Below are 15,622 nucleotides of genomic sequence, written 5' to 3' on the forward strand. Positions count from 1 at the left end.
AGTCAAAGCTCATTGTTCGGCGGCACTCTTTAGGCGTCAGGGAGTAGTGTTTGCAAAGTTCTAGTGTACACGACTGTAGTGTACAAAGCTGGAGCTCGTTGTCCAGCGCGACTCTCGAGACGTCACAGCAGTGTTTGCGGTGTTCCGTCACAAATACTACTCCCTGACGCCTCAAAAGTCGTGCCGTACAACGAGCGGCAGCTTTTTGGCTTGTTATCGGGTGCAAACACCACTCCCTAACACCATTCCTTAACACCTTAAGAGTTGGGCCGGACAACGAGTCAAAAATTCAAAGCTCATTGTCTGGCGCCACTCTGGAGGTGTCAGGGTGTAGTGTTTACGTTGTTTTAGTGTACACTATTCTAACGCCTCAAGAGTCATGCTGGACAATGAGCTTTGGCTTTTTGGCTTGTTATCAGGTGCAAACACTACAACATGATGGACGCCTCAAGAGTTGCATCAGGCAACGAGCTTTGGCTTTCTGGCTCATTGTCAGACCAAACAATACTCCCTGACACCTCAAGAGTCACGCTGGACAACCGGTTTCAACTTTTTGGCTCGTTGTCAGGTGCAAACAGTACTCCCTAATATCTCAAACGTTGTGCTGGACAACAAGCTTAAACTTTTTGGCTCGTCGTCAGGCGCAAACACTGCCCCTGATGCCTCAAGAGTCACGCTGGACATCGAGCTTTGACTTTTTGGCTCATCGTCGGGTGAAACACTACCCCTGACGCCTCAAGAGTCAAGCTGGACAACGAGCTTAGACTTTTTGGCTCGTTGTCGGGCGCAAACATGACTCTCTGACACCTCAAGAGTCACGCTCTGATTTGTTTTGGCTCGTTGTCCATCGCGACTCTTAAGGCGTCAGGGGGCAGTGTTTGTGACATTCTAATGTTTGCAACAAAACGCTGCAAACACTATTCCCTAACGCCTTAAGAGCAGATAACAGCGAGTTTTGGCTTTTTGTTTTTTTGTTGGACGCAAACTATACTACCTGATGCCTCAAGAGTTGCGTTGGACAACGAGCTTTGGCCCTTTGTCATGTGCAAACACTACTCCGACGACTTAAGAGTCGTGCCGGAGAAGAGAAGGAGCTTTGGCTTTTTGCCCAGGGCGCTGGACTCAGGTTCAACCCTCAGGGAGCGTTAATGAAAAAACGTGTGGCTCTCGAACAGGTGGCGTCATGTTCGCCGGGCCGCTCCGTGAAAGGCACTGCGTCACAATGCTGGATCCTTTCATGCTCAAGTACGGCAAAGTTCTGACGGGCGCTTTGTCGGTGACCTCGCTCTTCCTCGACGTCTTCTGGGTTCCTGCCACCCTCATCGGCCTGGGTGATGTATACACACACACACACACACACACACACACACACACACACACACACACACACACACACACACACACACACACACACACACACACACACACACACACACACACACACACACACACACACACACACATTCTTGTATTTGTTACCTTCTTGAGACCACTCTTTCCAGATATATAAAGATTTGTATTTATTTATTATGTGGGCTCTGTACCGAGGATGTCATTGTGGCTTGTACAGCCCTTTGAGACACTTGTAATTTAGGGCTATATAAATAAACATTGATTGATTGATTGATTGATATTTACAAAAAAGCTTGTTGTGAAAAATGAGTTGGAATTTCACAAGAAAAAGGTCACAACTTCACTAGAAAAACGTAAAATTTTGGCAGTATTATAATAAAAGTCGTAATTTTACTCAACGCAAGTCAAAATTTTACAAGAAAAACTGAACGTTTGTGCAATATTATGATAAAAGTTGGAATTTTGCTCAACAACAGTCGCAATTTTACAAGAAAAAACTTTGCCAATTTTATAAAAAGAGTCGCAATTTTACTCGACAAAAGTCACCTTTTTATAAGAAAACTTTAAAATGTTGGCAATATTATAATAATAATTGGAATTTTACTTGGCAAAATCATGACAAAAGTCATAATTTTACTCAAGAAATTTCACCGTTTTACAAAAACAACAAAAAATATTGGCAATATTGCGATAAAAGTCAGAATTTTATACGACAAATATCGCCATTTTGCATTATAAAGTAATACTTTTACATTAAAAAATAATAATTTTACATTAAAAAAAGCAAGAATTTTACATTAAAAAGGAATAATTTTACGAGAAAATATTGCAATATTACAGAAGCAGAAAAAATATGAGGAATTGTTCCCAATTTGATAAGAAAAAAGTCGACACATTGAGACACATTAGTTAATTTGTTTTTATTTTTTGTGTGTTATTGGTTTTTAACTTCATTATTTACTTCAAGGTATTACGGTGTGTCTCCATTTACATATTTATTTATTTTTTTAAATTCATTTTGGCCAAAGGGGGCGGATTCCAATTTCTTACACACACTTGTTATTACACATGTTGGCCAGAGGGGGAGCATTTCAAATTTTTTACACACACTTGTTATTTCATATGTTGACCAGAGGGGGGGCACTTTTAAAACCGACAGTCAATTTGAAAAAAATCCCTCGTTTTTGGGACCACCCTCATTTTGATAGATTTCACCACCACGGTTGCAAATGAGATCTCTATTTTTTTGTAATGTGCTTAAGGCCGATGACAAACGAGTCATGGACCACAGATGGCCCCTGTCAGGTTCAAACACTGATGACATCTATTAAACAAGACAATATTGTACGCCTTCTCTTTTATTTGGACTTTCCCCGATTACATGGCAACAGCTGTTTCTAAGGGACGGGGGTCGTAAACATCCATTGCCTTTGATTACAGAACAGTTCAAAGAAAAGGTCGTAAACAGTTCACAGAAAAGAAGGGTAGAAATACAAGAACAAACACACACACAAGTGCGCTATGGGTTCAACAATGTGTGTGTGTGACAAGTGTGACCATGAGCGTGGTTCTGGATCTGTCCTTCAACGTGTGCATCTGGATCTCAGCGGGCGTGGCCATCACCTACACGCTGCTGGGGGGTCTCTACTCTGTGGCCTACACTGATGTCGTCCAGCTGCTCCTCATCTTCTTCAGCCTGGTGCGTCGGCTTCCACCTGTGTGTGTGTGTCAGCTTTGAACACAGCGTGTGTGTGTGTGTGTGTGTGTGTGTGTGTGTGCAGTGGGCGTGCGTTCCCTTCGCCCTGACCAATCAGCACGTGAGCCACATCGGCTCCACGCTGATGAACAACACAATCCATCCTCCTTGGATCGGTGACTGGAACATCTACAACTTCTGGGTCCTTCTGGATAACTTCTTCTTTATAGTAAGTGGACACAGTCTTCCTCCCTGCCACCAGGGGGCGCTGCGTCATGCTGCGGCGATGGCAACTAACGCTAGAGGGCGCGTTAAGGAGGTTCATTTGTGTTTATTACAAAACATTTTTTTGGGGGTACTGAATTTATGAAACGGAATCTTTTTTTGCGTTTGGATTTTTCCATTTTTGATATTTTTTTTAACATTTAATTGTGCTGACAATTAAATTGAATAAAAATTTGTGAGCAAAAATTGCATTTCAAAATTCAGCATGGAATAATTAAGTGACTGCAAATTGACACATTAAATATTATTTAATAAATATATTGTTGACTACATACTAGGGATGTCCGATAATGGCTTTTTTGCCGATATCCGATATTGTCCAACTCTTAATTACCGATACCGATATCAACCGATACAGATGTATACAGTCGTGGAATTAACACATTATTATGCCTAATTTGGACAACCAGGTATGGTGAAGATAAGGTCCTTATAAAAAAAATAGAAATAAAAAAATAAGATAAATAAATTAAAAACATTTTCTTGAATAAAAAAGAAAGTAAAACAATATAAAAACAGTTACATAGAAACTAGTAATTAATGAAAATGAGTCAAATTAACTGTTAAAGTTGCTATTAGTGGACCAGCAATACGCACAATCATGTGTGCTTACGGACTGTATCCCTTGCAGACTGTATTGATATATATTGATGTATAATGTGGGAACCAGAATATTAATAACAGAAAGAAACAACCCTTTTGTGTGAATGAGTGTAAATGGGGGAGGGAGGTTTTTTGGGTTGGTGCACTAATTGTAAGTGTATCTTGTGTTTTTTATGTTGATTTAATTAAAAAAAAAACAAAAAAAACCCCCAAAACGATACAGATAATAAAAAAAACGATACCGATAATTTCCGATATTACATTTTAAAGCATTTAGCAGGCCGATATTATCCATCCATCTTCTTCCGCTTATCAGAGGTCGGGTCGCGGGGGCAGCAGCCTAAGCAGGGAAGCCCAGACTTCCCTCTCCCCAGCCCATACTTACCAACCCTCCCGTTTTTAGCGGGAGAATCCCGATATTCAGCGCCTCTCCCGACAACCTCCCGACAGAGATTTTCTCCCGACAAACTCCCGGTATTCAGCCGGAGCTTGAGGCCACACCCCCCCCCCCCAAAAAAGTCTACCGCAGCTGCGATTGGACCTGACCAGCCTCCGGGTACAAGTACTGGAGTACCAATTGCTTGCCAGGGAAGATCTTCCCCAGGAAGCAAGGATTGACCGGTTTTGGGCCATGCTAGGGAGAGATGGAAGATTCCACACTCTCGTGCATTTGATGAAAGCACTTTTGTGGGTGCCACACAGCAATGCATCATCAGAGAGGGTGTTCAGCATGGTTAGAAAAATAGTGACAGAGAATAGAAAGAGGATGGCCAATTCAACCCTTAACAAAGCATTGTACTTTCAAGTACAACAATGAGTAGATGAGTGTTGTGTGTGTGTGTGTATATGTGTAAATAAATGAACATTATAATTCAAGTATTTCTTTTATTTATATATATAATAAAATAAATAAATAAATAAATAAATATATATATATATATATATATATATATATATATATATATATATATATATATATATATATATATGAAATACTTCAGTTGGTGAATTCTAGCTGTAAATATACTCTCCTCTTAACCACGCCCCCTGCCCCCAACCACGCCCCCCGCCCACCTCCCGATATTGGAGGTCTCAAGGTTGGCAAGTATGCCCCAGCCACTTTGTCCAGCTCTTCCCGGGGGATCCCGAGGCGTTCCCAGGCCAGCCGGGAGACATAGTCTTCCCAACGTGTCCTGGGTCTTCCCCGTGGCCTCCTACCGGTCGGACGTACCCTAAACACCTCCCTAGGGAGGCGTTCGGGTGGCATCCTGACCAGATGCCCGAACCACCTCATCTGGTTCCTCTCCATGTGGCGGAGCAGCGGCTTTACTTTGAGCTCTTCCCGGATGACAGAGCTTCTCACCCTATCTCTAAGGGAGAGCCCCGCCACCCGGTTGAGGAAACTAATTTCAGCCGCTTGTACCCGTGATCTTGTCCTTTCGGTCATGACCCAAAGCTCATGACCATAGGTGAGGATGGGAACGTAGATCGACCGGTAAATTGAGAGCTTTGCCTTCCGGCTCAGCTCCTTCTTCACCACAACGGATCGATACAGCGTCCGCATTACTGAAGACGCCGCACCGATCCGCCTGTCGATCTCACGATCCACTCTTCCCTCGCTCATGAACAAGACTCCGAGGTACTTGAACTCCTCCACTTGGGGCAGGGTCTCCTCCCCAACCCGGAGATGGCACTCCACCCTTTTCCGGGCGAGAACCATGGACTCGGACTTGGAGGTGCTGATTCTCATCCCAGTCGCTTCACACTCAACTGCGAACTGATCCAGTGAGAGCTGAAGATCCTGGCCAGATGAAGCCATCAGGACCACATCATCTGCAAAAAGCAGAGACCTAATCCTGCAGCCACCAAACCAGATCCCCTCAACACCTTGACTGCGCCTAGAAATTCTGTCCATAAAAGTTATGAACAGAATCGGTGACAAAGGGCAGCCTTGGCGGAGTCCAACCCTCACTGGAAACGTGTCCGACTTACTGCCGGCAATGCGGACCAAGCTCTAACACTGATCGTACAGGGAGCGGACCGCCACAATCAGACAGTCTGTTACCCTGTACTCTCTGAGCACTCCCCACAGGACTTCCCGGGATACACGGTCGAATGCCTTCTCCAAGTCCACAAAGCACATGCAGAGTATAGAGCTGGTCCACAGTTCCACGACCAGGACGAAAACCACACTGTTCCTCCTGAGTCCGAGGTTCGACTATCCAGCGTAGCCTCCTCTCCAGTACACCTGAATAGACCTTATTAATGTAGGAACCAGAATATTAATAACAGAAAAAACAACCCTTTTGTGTGAATGAGTGTGAATGGGGGAGGGTTTTTTTTTTGGGTTGGTGTACTAATTGTAAGTGTATCTTGTGTTTTTTATGTTGATTTAATAATTTAAAAAAAATAATAAAGTAAAAAAAACAAACGATATCGATAATAAAAAAACCTGATACCGATCATTTTCGATATTACATTTTAAAGCATTATCACTAATTGTTAGCAATATTTAATGTGAAAAGAGAATTCAGTTCACCAAATAATGAGTGACATACATTCAGCGTCAAAAGAAAGTTCTGGTAGTAAAGACCCAAATGGCCGCCAGGCGCTGGGCAGTCTGGGGTATCAGACCTTCCACCAGAGGACGTTGTCGGCGGCGTCGCCCGCGACGGCCAAGCGTCTGTGCCTCATCGCCGCCGCCGTCATCCTGGTCTTCGCCGTTCCTCCCATCCTACTGGGGGCGGTGGGGGCGTCCACAGGTGAGTTCACCTTTTCCGAACGGTGGAAACGGCGCCACGACGTCCTGAGTGTTTCCCCCCCCAGACTGGAACGTGACGTCCTACGGGTCTCCGTCGCCGCGGGAGCGCGGCGAGGCGGCACTGGTCCTGCCGTTGGTGCTGCAACACCTGACCCCGCCCTACATGTCCATCGTGGGCATCGGCTGCGTGGCCGCCGCCGTCATGTCGTCGGCCGACTCCGCCCTGCTTTCGGCGGCGTCCGTGTTCTCGTCCAACATCTACAAGAACATCCTGCGGCCGCAGGTGAGGCGGGGTGGCGGGGTTCATTGACAGGCGACGTCGGCGTGTGACTCCCTCGCTCTTCCGCTCACAGGCGTCGGAGCGAGAGATCCAGCACGTGATCCGCCTGACGGTGGTGGTGGTGGGCGTGACTGGCACGGCGCTCACCAGACTGAAGACCAGCGTGATCCTGTTCTGGTTCCTGGGCGCCGAGGTGTCCTACAACGTCATCTTCCCCCAGTTGTTCTGCGTCGTCTTCTTCGACGTCGCCAATGGTTACGGCGCAGTGGCGGGCGGCGTGCTGGGCCTCCTGATCCGGGTGCTGAGCGGCGAGCCCATGATAGGCCTGGCGCCCGTCATCGTCTTCCCGGGGAGCGCTCTGGAGGACGGGGTCCACGTGCAGCGCTTCCCCGTCAAGACCTTCGCCATGCTGTGCTCGCTCGCCGCCATCTTGCTCTTCTCCTTCCTGGTGTCTCGGCTTTTCAATGGCGGACTACTTCCTGTCAGGTGGGACGTCTTCCGGGTGACCGCTCGGACCCCGGCGCCGCCACAGCGCCCCCTGCGTGTGAACAGCAGCACCGAAGCCTCCGAGTCCATGATGACCGCTGCGTGTTGAAGCAGCGGCCAGCAGGGGGCGCCAACATTCACCAGAAGGAAACGCTTGTGTTCAAAATCTACTTTATTGACAACTTTCATGCAACTTCCATCAAGTCCTCCTCAAACTTCCTCCAACCCTCCCGAGACGTCTCAACTTTGCCTTTTTCATAAATCCAACACGTTATTATATCAATATATCATATTAAATCACATGTTATAGATCAGGGCTGTCAAAACTTTTTCCATCAAGGGCCACACACTGAAAAGTCAAAGTATGTGGTGGCCACTTTGGTATTATTAATTTTTTTTAAAAAGCTAAAAAAAAGACATAACTTTATTGTTATGATTTATTGGTTTGAACTTTTCTGCTTTTCCTCATTACATTCTGAATTTTGACCTTATTTTTTTACTGTTTTTTTTTTTTAGACCATTTTTTGCAGGCAAACAAAACCCCTCACTTTGTCCACCGCTGGTATATATATAAAAAATAAATAAATAATATACATATATATATATTTATATATAGTATATATAAAATATATTATAAGTAAATAATATTTATATATACATAGCCCTGCTATGTAGTGAAGTGTAGTGAATTACATTTATATAGCGCTTTTTCTCAAGTGACTCAAAGCACTTTACATTGTGAAACCCAATATCTAAGTTACATTTAAACCAGTGTGGGTAAAGTGTCTTGCCCAAGGACACAACGGCAGTGACTAGGATGGCGGAAGCGGGGATCGAACCTGCAACCCTCAAGTTGCTGGCACGGCCACTCTACCAACCGAGCTATACCGTGTGTACATATGTATGTATGTATATATGTTATCATATACTGTATGTATGTATATATATATATATATATACATATATATATATATATATATATATATATATATATATATATATATATATATATATATATATATATATATATATATATATATATATATATATATAAACATAGATATATATATATATACATATGCATACATATACACACATATATATATATATATATATACAGTATATATATATATATATACATACATATATATATATACATACAGTATATGATAACAATATGATTTGCCTAAGATGCTAGACAGGAAAGATTTTTTTAATCAATTAAAAATCGCAATTAATTCAAGAATCGATTTTTCTGACACCCCTAATACATACAGTATATATATATACATGTATATATTATTTATTTATTAAACAATATATAATGATATATTTACTTATTTATTAAATAAATAAATAATATACATATTTATCAAATATTACCTAATAAATAAATAATATATATTTTTTAATAAATTATATATATATATATACATATATATATGTATATATATACAGTATATATATATATGTAGAATAAATAAATGAAAAAATAAATAAATAAATAACATATATTATAATAAATAATATAATATATAATTATATAATAATTAGATTATTATATCAATCAAAGAGAATATATATATATATATATATATATATATATATATATATATATATATATATATATATATATATATATATATATATATATATATATATATATATATATATATATGGTGACAAATCAAAGAGAAAAGCACAAAGAAATGAAAACATGCGATGATAAAGAAAACATTAAAAAAAATATCTGTAGATTTTACAGTTTTACCCTGGTTTTGTTCACGCTGGTCTCTATAGTTAATCCCATTGAGATCAAAGATCTCAATGGGATTTTACCTGGTTAAATAAAGGCTAATAATAATAATAATAAATAGTGCATTACTGTAAATGACATCATTTGTACGGTAAAGTTAGCGAACATGACTCAAACAATGGATATCAACAAAGTAGGTCTCTATGGTCACCAAGAAAGAAAGGAAGCGTCGCCGACATCCAAAACAAAAATGTCGCCCAGCGACATTCGACGCAGTCGTCGCGCGATCGCTTTTCACATTTCCCGACAACACGGCGACCTGAGGGACCGCCCTGTCACGGCTTTGCCACGCCCCCTCCCCGCACGGCCGTCAAGGAAACGAGAAAAAAAAAAATCCACCCTCGTCCACTTTTGATGAGGTCACGGCAGCTTGGCGCTCCTCCGCTCGGCGTTCTCCTCGCCGACGTGGAAGAGGAGGCTCTTGGCGCCGCTCTGCCAGGAGTACAGCGTCTCCATCGGCGTCTTCCCGTCCTAAACGCCAAACACACCAACATGTCAGCCATACAGAGTCTGCACGCCAGCCGCCGGCGCCGGACTTACGCTGTTCTTGACGTGCAGGCCGGCGCCGTAGAGCATGAGCAGCTTGATCATCTTGAAGCGGTTGATCCTCACGGCGTCGTGCATGGGCGTGTCCCCGTCCTGAGAGATGACGTCAGCCGTGAGCACAAACAGGAAGCCGAGACGCTCGGGCGCTCGCGTGCTCACCCGGTCTTTGGCGTTGACGTCGGCGCCGCAGTGGATGAGGTACTCGGCACACTCGTGATGTCCCGTCCTGACGGCCACGTGCAGAGGAGAACTGTGCAGCTGCAACGCCAACAACACCCTCTCAGTACTTTCACAGGCACATGATAATATATGCTGATTTATGGTAATATATGCTAATTTATGCCATCTTAGCTTGGGGTTTAGCTGACAATGCAAAACAAAATAAAAGCGGGAGTGTTCTACAAGTGTTTGTTAAACAAATAAAAGCAGGAGAGTTCTAGAAGTGTTTGTTAACAAAATAAAAGCAGGAGAGTTCTAGAAGTGTTTGTTAACAAAATAAAAGCAGGAGTGTTCTAGAAGTGTTTGTTAAACAAATAAAAGCAGGAGAGTTCTAGAAGTGTTTGTTAAACAAATAAAAGCAGGAGAGTTCTAGAAGTGTTTGTTAACAAAATAAAAGCAGGAGAGTTCTAGAAGTGTTTGTTAACAAAATAAAAGCAGGAGAGTTCTAGAAGTGTTTGTTAACAAAATAAAAGCAGGAGTCTTTTAGAAGTGTTTGTAAATCAAATAAAAGCAGGAATGTTGTAGAAGTGTTTGTAACAAAATAAAAGCAGGAGAGTTCTAGAAGTGTTTGTTAACAAAATAAAAGCAGGAGAGTTCTAGAAGTGTTTGTTAACAAAATAAAAGCAGGAGAGTTCTAGAAGTGTTTGTTAACAAAATAAAAGCAGGAGAGTTCTAGAAGTGTTTGTTAAACAAATAAAAGCAGGAGAGTTCTAGAAGTGTTTGTTAACAAAATAAAAGCAGGAGAGTTCTATAAGTGTTTGTTAACAAAATAAAAGCAGGAGAGTTCTAGAAGTGTTTGTTAAACAAATAAAAGCAGGAGAGTTCTAGAAGTGTTTGTTAATAAAATAAAAGCAGGAGAGTTCTAGAAGTGTTTGTTAACCAAATAAAAGCAGGAGTCTTTTAGAAGTGTTTGTAAATCAAATAAAAGCAGGAATGTTGTAGAAGTGTTTGTAACAAAATAAAAGCAGTAGTGTTCTAGAAGGGTTTGTTAACAAAAATAAAATCAGGAGAGTTCTAGAAGTGTTTGTAACAAAATAAAAGCAGGAGTCTTCTTGAAGTGTTTGTTAATAAAATAAAAGCAGGAATGTTGTAGAAGTGTTTGTAACAAAATAAAAGCGGTAGTGTTCTAGAAATGTTTGTTAACAAAATAAAAGCGGGAGTGTTGTAGAAGTGTTTGTAACAAAATAAAAGCGGTAGTGTTCTAGAAGTGTTTGTTAACAAAATAAAAGCGGGAGTGTTGTACAAAAAGTGTTTGTAACAAAATAAAAGCGGGAGTGTTCTAGAAGGGTTTGCTAACAAAATAAAATCAGGAGAGTTCTAGAAGTGTTTGTAACAAAATAAAAGCAGGAGTCTTCTTGAAGTGTTTGTTAATAAAATAAAAGCAGGAATGTTGTAGAAGTGTTTGTAACAAAATAAAAGCGGTAGTGTTCTAGAAGTGTTTGTTAACAAAATAAAAGCGGGAGTGTTGTAGAAAAAGTGTTTGTAACAAAATAAAAGCAGGAGTGTTGTAGAAGTGTTTGTAACAAAATAAAAGCGGTAGTGTTCTAGAAGTGTTTGTTAACAAAATAAAAGCGGGAGTGTTGTAGAAAAAGTGTTTGTAACCAAATAAAAGCGGGAGTGTTCTAGAAGTGTTTGTTAACAAAATAAAAGCAGGAGAGTTCTAGAAGTGTTTGTAACAAAATGAAAGCAGGAGTGTTGTAGAAGTGTTTGTAACAAAATAAAAGCAGGAATGTTGTAGAAGTGTTTGTAACAAAATAAAAGCGGTAGTGTTCTAGAAGTGTTTGTTAACAAAATAAAAGCGGGAGTGTTCTAGAAGGGTTTGTAACAAAATAAATGCAGGTATGTTGTAGAAGTGTTTGAAAACAAAATAAAAGCAGGAGAGTTCTAGAAGTGTTTGTTAAACAAATAAAAGCAGGAGAGTTCTAGAAGTGTTTGTTAACAAAATAAAAGCAGGAGAGTTCTAGAAGTGTTTGTTAAACAAATAAAAGCAGGAGAGTTCTAGAAGTGTTTGTTAACAAAATAAAAGCAGGAGAGTTCTAGAAGTGTTTGTTAACAAAATAAAAGCAGGAGTCTTTTAGAAGTGTTTGTAAATCAAATAAAAGCAGGAATGTTGTAGAAGTGTTTGTAACAAAATAAAAGCAGTAGTGTTCTAGAAGGGTTTGTTAACAAAATAAAATCAGGAGAGTTCTAGAAGTGTTTGTAACAAAATAAAAGCAGGAGTCTTCTTGAAGTGTTTGTTAATAAAATAAAAGCAGGAATGTTGTAGAAGTGTTTGTAACAAAATAAAAGCGGTAGTGTTCTAGAAATGTTTGTTAACAAAATAAAAGCAGGAGTGTTTTAGAAGTGTTTGTAACAAAATAAAAGCAGGAGTGTTCTAGAAGTGTTTGTTAATAAAATAAAAGCAGGAATGTTGTAGAAGTGTTTGTAACAAAATAAAAGCGGTAGTGTTCTAGAAATGTTTGTTAACAAAATAAAAGCGGGAGTGTTTTAGAAGTGTTTGTAACAAAATAAAAGCAGGAGTGTTGTAGAAGTGTTTGTAACAAAATAAAAGCGGTAGTGTTCTAGAAGTGTTTGTTAACAAAATAAAAGCGGGAGTGTTGTAGAAAAAGTGTTTGTAACAAAATAAAAGCGGGAGTGTTCTAGAAGTGTTTGTTAACAAAATAAAAGCGGGAGTGTTGTAGAAAAAGTGTTTGTAACAAAATAAAAGCGGGAGTGTTCTAGAAGTGTTTGTTAAACAAATAAAAGCAGGAGAGTTCTAGAAGTGTTTGTTAACAAAATAAAAGCAGGAGAGTTCTAGAAGTGTTTGTTAAACAAATACAAGCAGGAGAGTTCTAGAAGTGTTTGTTAACAAAATAAAAGCAGGAGAGTTCTAGAAGTGTTTGTTAACAAAATAAAAGCAGGAGTCTTTTAGAAGTGTTTGTAAATCAAATAAAAGCAGGAATGTTGTAGAAGTGTTTGTAACAAAATAAAAGCAGTAGTGTTCTAGAAGGGTTTGTTAACAAAATAAAATCAGGAGAGTTCTAGAAGTGTTTGTAACAAAATAAAAGCAGGAGTCTTCTTGAGGTGTTTGTTAATAAAATAAAAGCAGGAATGTTGTAGAAGTGTTTGTAACAAAATAAAAGCGGTAGTGTTCTACAAATGTTTGTTAACAAAATAAAAGCGGGAGTGTTTTAGAAGTGTTTGTAACAAAATAAAAGCAGGAGTGTTCTAGAAGTGTTTGTTAATAAAATAAAAGCAGGAATGTTGTAGAAGTGTTTGTAACAAAATAAAAGCGGTAGTGTTCTAGAAGTGTTTGTTAACAAAATAAAAGCTGGAGTCTTGTACAAAAAGTGTTTGTAACAAAATAAAAGCAGGAGTGTTGTAGAAGTGTTTGTAACAAAATAAAAGCGGTAGTGTTCTAGAAGTGTTTGTTAACAAAATAAAAGCGGGAGTGTTGTAGAAAAAGTGTTTGTAACAAAATAAAAGCGGGAGTGTTCTAGAAGTGTTTGTTAACAAAATAAAAGCAGGAGAGTTCTAGAAGTGTTTGTAACAAAATGAAAGCAGGAGTGTTGTAGAAGTGTTTGTAACAAAATAAAAGCAGGAATGTTGTAGAAGTGTTTGTAACAAAATAAAAGCGGTAGTGTTCTAGAAGTGTTTGTTAACAAAATAAAAGCGGGAGTGTTCTAGAAGTGTTTGTAACAAAATAAATGCAGGAATGTTGTAGAAGTGTTTGTAACAAAATAAAAGCAGGAGTGTTGTAGAAGTGTTTGTTAACAGAATAAAAGCAGGAGTGTTCTACAAGTGTTTGTTAATAAAATAAAAGCAGGAGTGTTGTAGAAGTGTTTGTTAATCAAATAAAAGCAGGAGTGTTGTAGAAGTGTTTGTTAACAAAATAAAAGCAGGAGTGTTGTAGAAGTGTTTGTTAATCAAATAAAAGCAGGAGTGTTGTAGAAGTGTTTGTAACAAAATAAAAGCAGGAATGTTGTAGAAGTGTTTGTAACAAAATAAAAGCGGTAGTGTTCTAGAAGTGTTTGTTAACAAAATAAAAGCGGGAGTGTTCTAGAAGTGTTTGTAACAAAATAAATACAGGAATGTTGTAGAAGTGTTTGTAACAAAATAAAAGCAGGAGTGTTCTACAAGTGTTTGTTAATAAAATAAAAGCAGGAGTGTTGTAGAAGTGTTTTTTAATAAAATAAAAGCAGGAGTGTTGTAAAAGTGTTTGTTAACAAAATAAAAGCAGGAGTGTTGTAGAAGTGTTTGTTAACTAAATAAAAGCAGGAGTGTTGTAGAAGTGTTTGTAACAAAATAAAAGCAGGAGTGTTGTAGAAGTGTTTGTAACAAAATAAAAGCAGGAGTGTTGTAGAAGTGTTTGTTAACAAAATAAAAGCAGGAGTGTTGTAGAAGTGTTTGTAACAAAATAAAAGCAGGAGTGTTGTAGAAGTGTTTGTTAACAAAATAAAAGCAGGAGTGTTGTAGAAGTGTTTGTTAACAAAATAAAAGCAGGAGTGTTGTAGAAGTGTTTGTAACAAAATAAAAGCAGGAGTGTTGTAGAAGTGTTTGTTAACAAAATAAAAGCAGGAGTGTTGTAGAAGTGTTTGTAACAAAATAAAAGCAGGAGTGTTGTAGAAGTGTTTGTTAACAAAATAAAAGCAGGAGTGTTGTAGAAGTGTTTGTTAACAAAATAAAAGCAGGAGTGTTGTAGAAGTGTTTGTTAACAAAATAAAAGCAGGAGTGTTGTAGAAGTGTTTGTTAATCAAATAAAAGCAGGAGTGTTGTAGAAGTGTTTGTAACAAAATAAAAGCAGGAATGTTGTAGAAGTGTTTGTAACAAAATAAAAGCGGTAGTGTTCTAGAAGTGTTTGTTAACAAAATAAAAGCGGGAGTGTTCTAGAAGTGTTTGTAACAAAATAAATGCAGGAATGTTGTAGAAGTGTTTGTAACAAAATAAAAGCAGGAGTGTTGTAAAAGTGTTTGTTAACAAAATAAAAGCAGGAGTGTTGTAGAAGTGTTTGTTAACTAAATAAAAGCAGGAGTGTTGTAGAAGTGTTTGTTAACAAAATAAAAGCAGGAGTGTTGTAGAAGTGTTTGTTAACTAAATAAAAGCAGGAGGGTTGTAGAAGTGTTTGTTAACAAAATTAAAGCAGGAGTGTTGTAGAAGTGTTTGTAACAAAATAAAAGCAGGAGTGTTGTAGAAGTGTTTGTTAACTAAATAAAAGCAGGAGTGTTGTAGAAGTGTTTGTAACAAAATAAAAGCAGGAGTGTTGTAGAAGTGTTTGTTAACTAAATAAAAGCAGGAGTGTTGTAGAAGTGTTTGTAACAAAATAAAAGCAGGAGTGTTGTAGAAGTGTTTGTTAACTAAATAAAAGCAGGAGTGTTGTAGAAGTGTTTGTAACAAAATAAAAGCAGGAGTGTTGTAGAAGTGTTTGTTAACTAAATAAAAGCAGGAGTGTTGTAGAAGTGTTTGTAACAAAATAAAAGCAGGAATGTTGTAGAAGTGTTTGTAACAAAATAAAAGCGGTAGTGTTCTAGAAGTGTTTGTTAACAAAATAAAAGCGGGAGTGTTCTAGAAGTGTTTGTAACAAAATAAATGCAGGAATGT

At 39.0% G+C, this 15,622-nt stretch overlaps 2 protein-coding genes across 3 annotated transcripts in view; one reads left to right on the forward strand and one right to left on the reverse strand.

The window, feature by feature from the left end:
• Positions 1–8,002, forward strand: part of LOC133657743 (high affinity choline transporter 1-like) — a 35,967-nt gene extending 27,965 nt beyond the window's left edge. The window contains exons 4-9 of the mRNA XM_062059406.1: positions 1,176–1,331; positions 2,961–3,052; positions 3,135–3,278; positions 6,546–6,699; positions 6,764–6,981; positions 7,052–8,002. Of these exons, the coding sequence (XP_061915390.1) occupies positions 1,176–1,331; positions 2,961–3,052; positions 3,135–3,278; positions 6,546–6,699; positions 6,764–6,981; positions 7,052–7,573 (1,286 nt within the window). The 3' untranslated portion in view covers positions 7,574–8,002. The remainder of the gene's footprint in view (positions 1–1,175; positions 1,332–2,960; positions 3,053–3,134; positions 3,279–6,545; positions 6,700–6,763; positions 6,982–7,051) is intronic.
• Positions 8,003–9,149: 1,147 nt separating this feature from the next.
• Positions 9,150–15,622, reverse strand: part of LOC133657745 (ankyrin repeat domain-containing protein 1-like) — a 52,441-nt gene continuing 45,968 nt past the window's right edge. For both annotated transcript variants that reach the window (XM_062059408.1, XM_062059409.1), the window contains 3 exons: positions 9,986–10,084; positions 9,821–9,919; positions 9,150–9,751 (listed from right to left, as the gene is read on the reverse strand). In XM_062059408.1, coding sequence (XP_061915392.1) covers positions 9,641–9,751; positions 9,821–9,919; positions 9,986–10,084 — 309 coding nt within the window. In that variant the 3' untranslated portion in view covers positions 9,150–9,640. The remainder of the gene's footprint in view (positions 9,752–9,820; positions 9,920–9,985; positions 10,085–15,622) is intronic.

The sequence above is a fragment of the Entelurus aequoreus genome, linkage group LG09, assembly GCF_033978785.1.
Source record: "Entelurus aequoreus isolate RoL-2023_Sb linkage group LG09, RoL_Eaeq_v1.1, whole genome shotgun sequence".
In the NCBI taxonomy this organism is placed as follows: Eukaryota; Metazoa; Chordata; class Actinopteri; order Syngnathiformes; family Syngnathidae; genus Entelurus; species Entelurus aequoreus.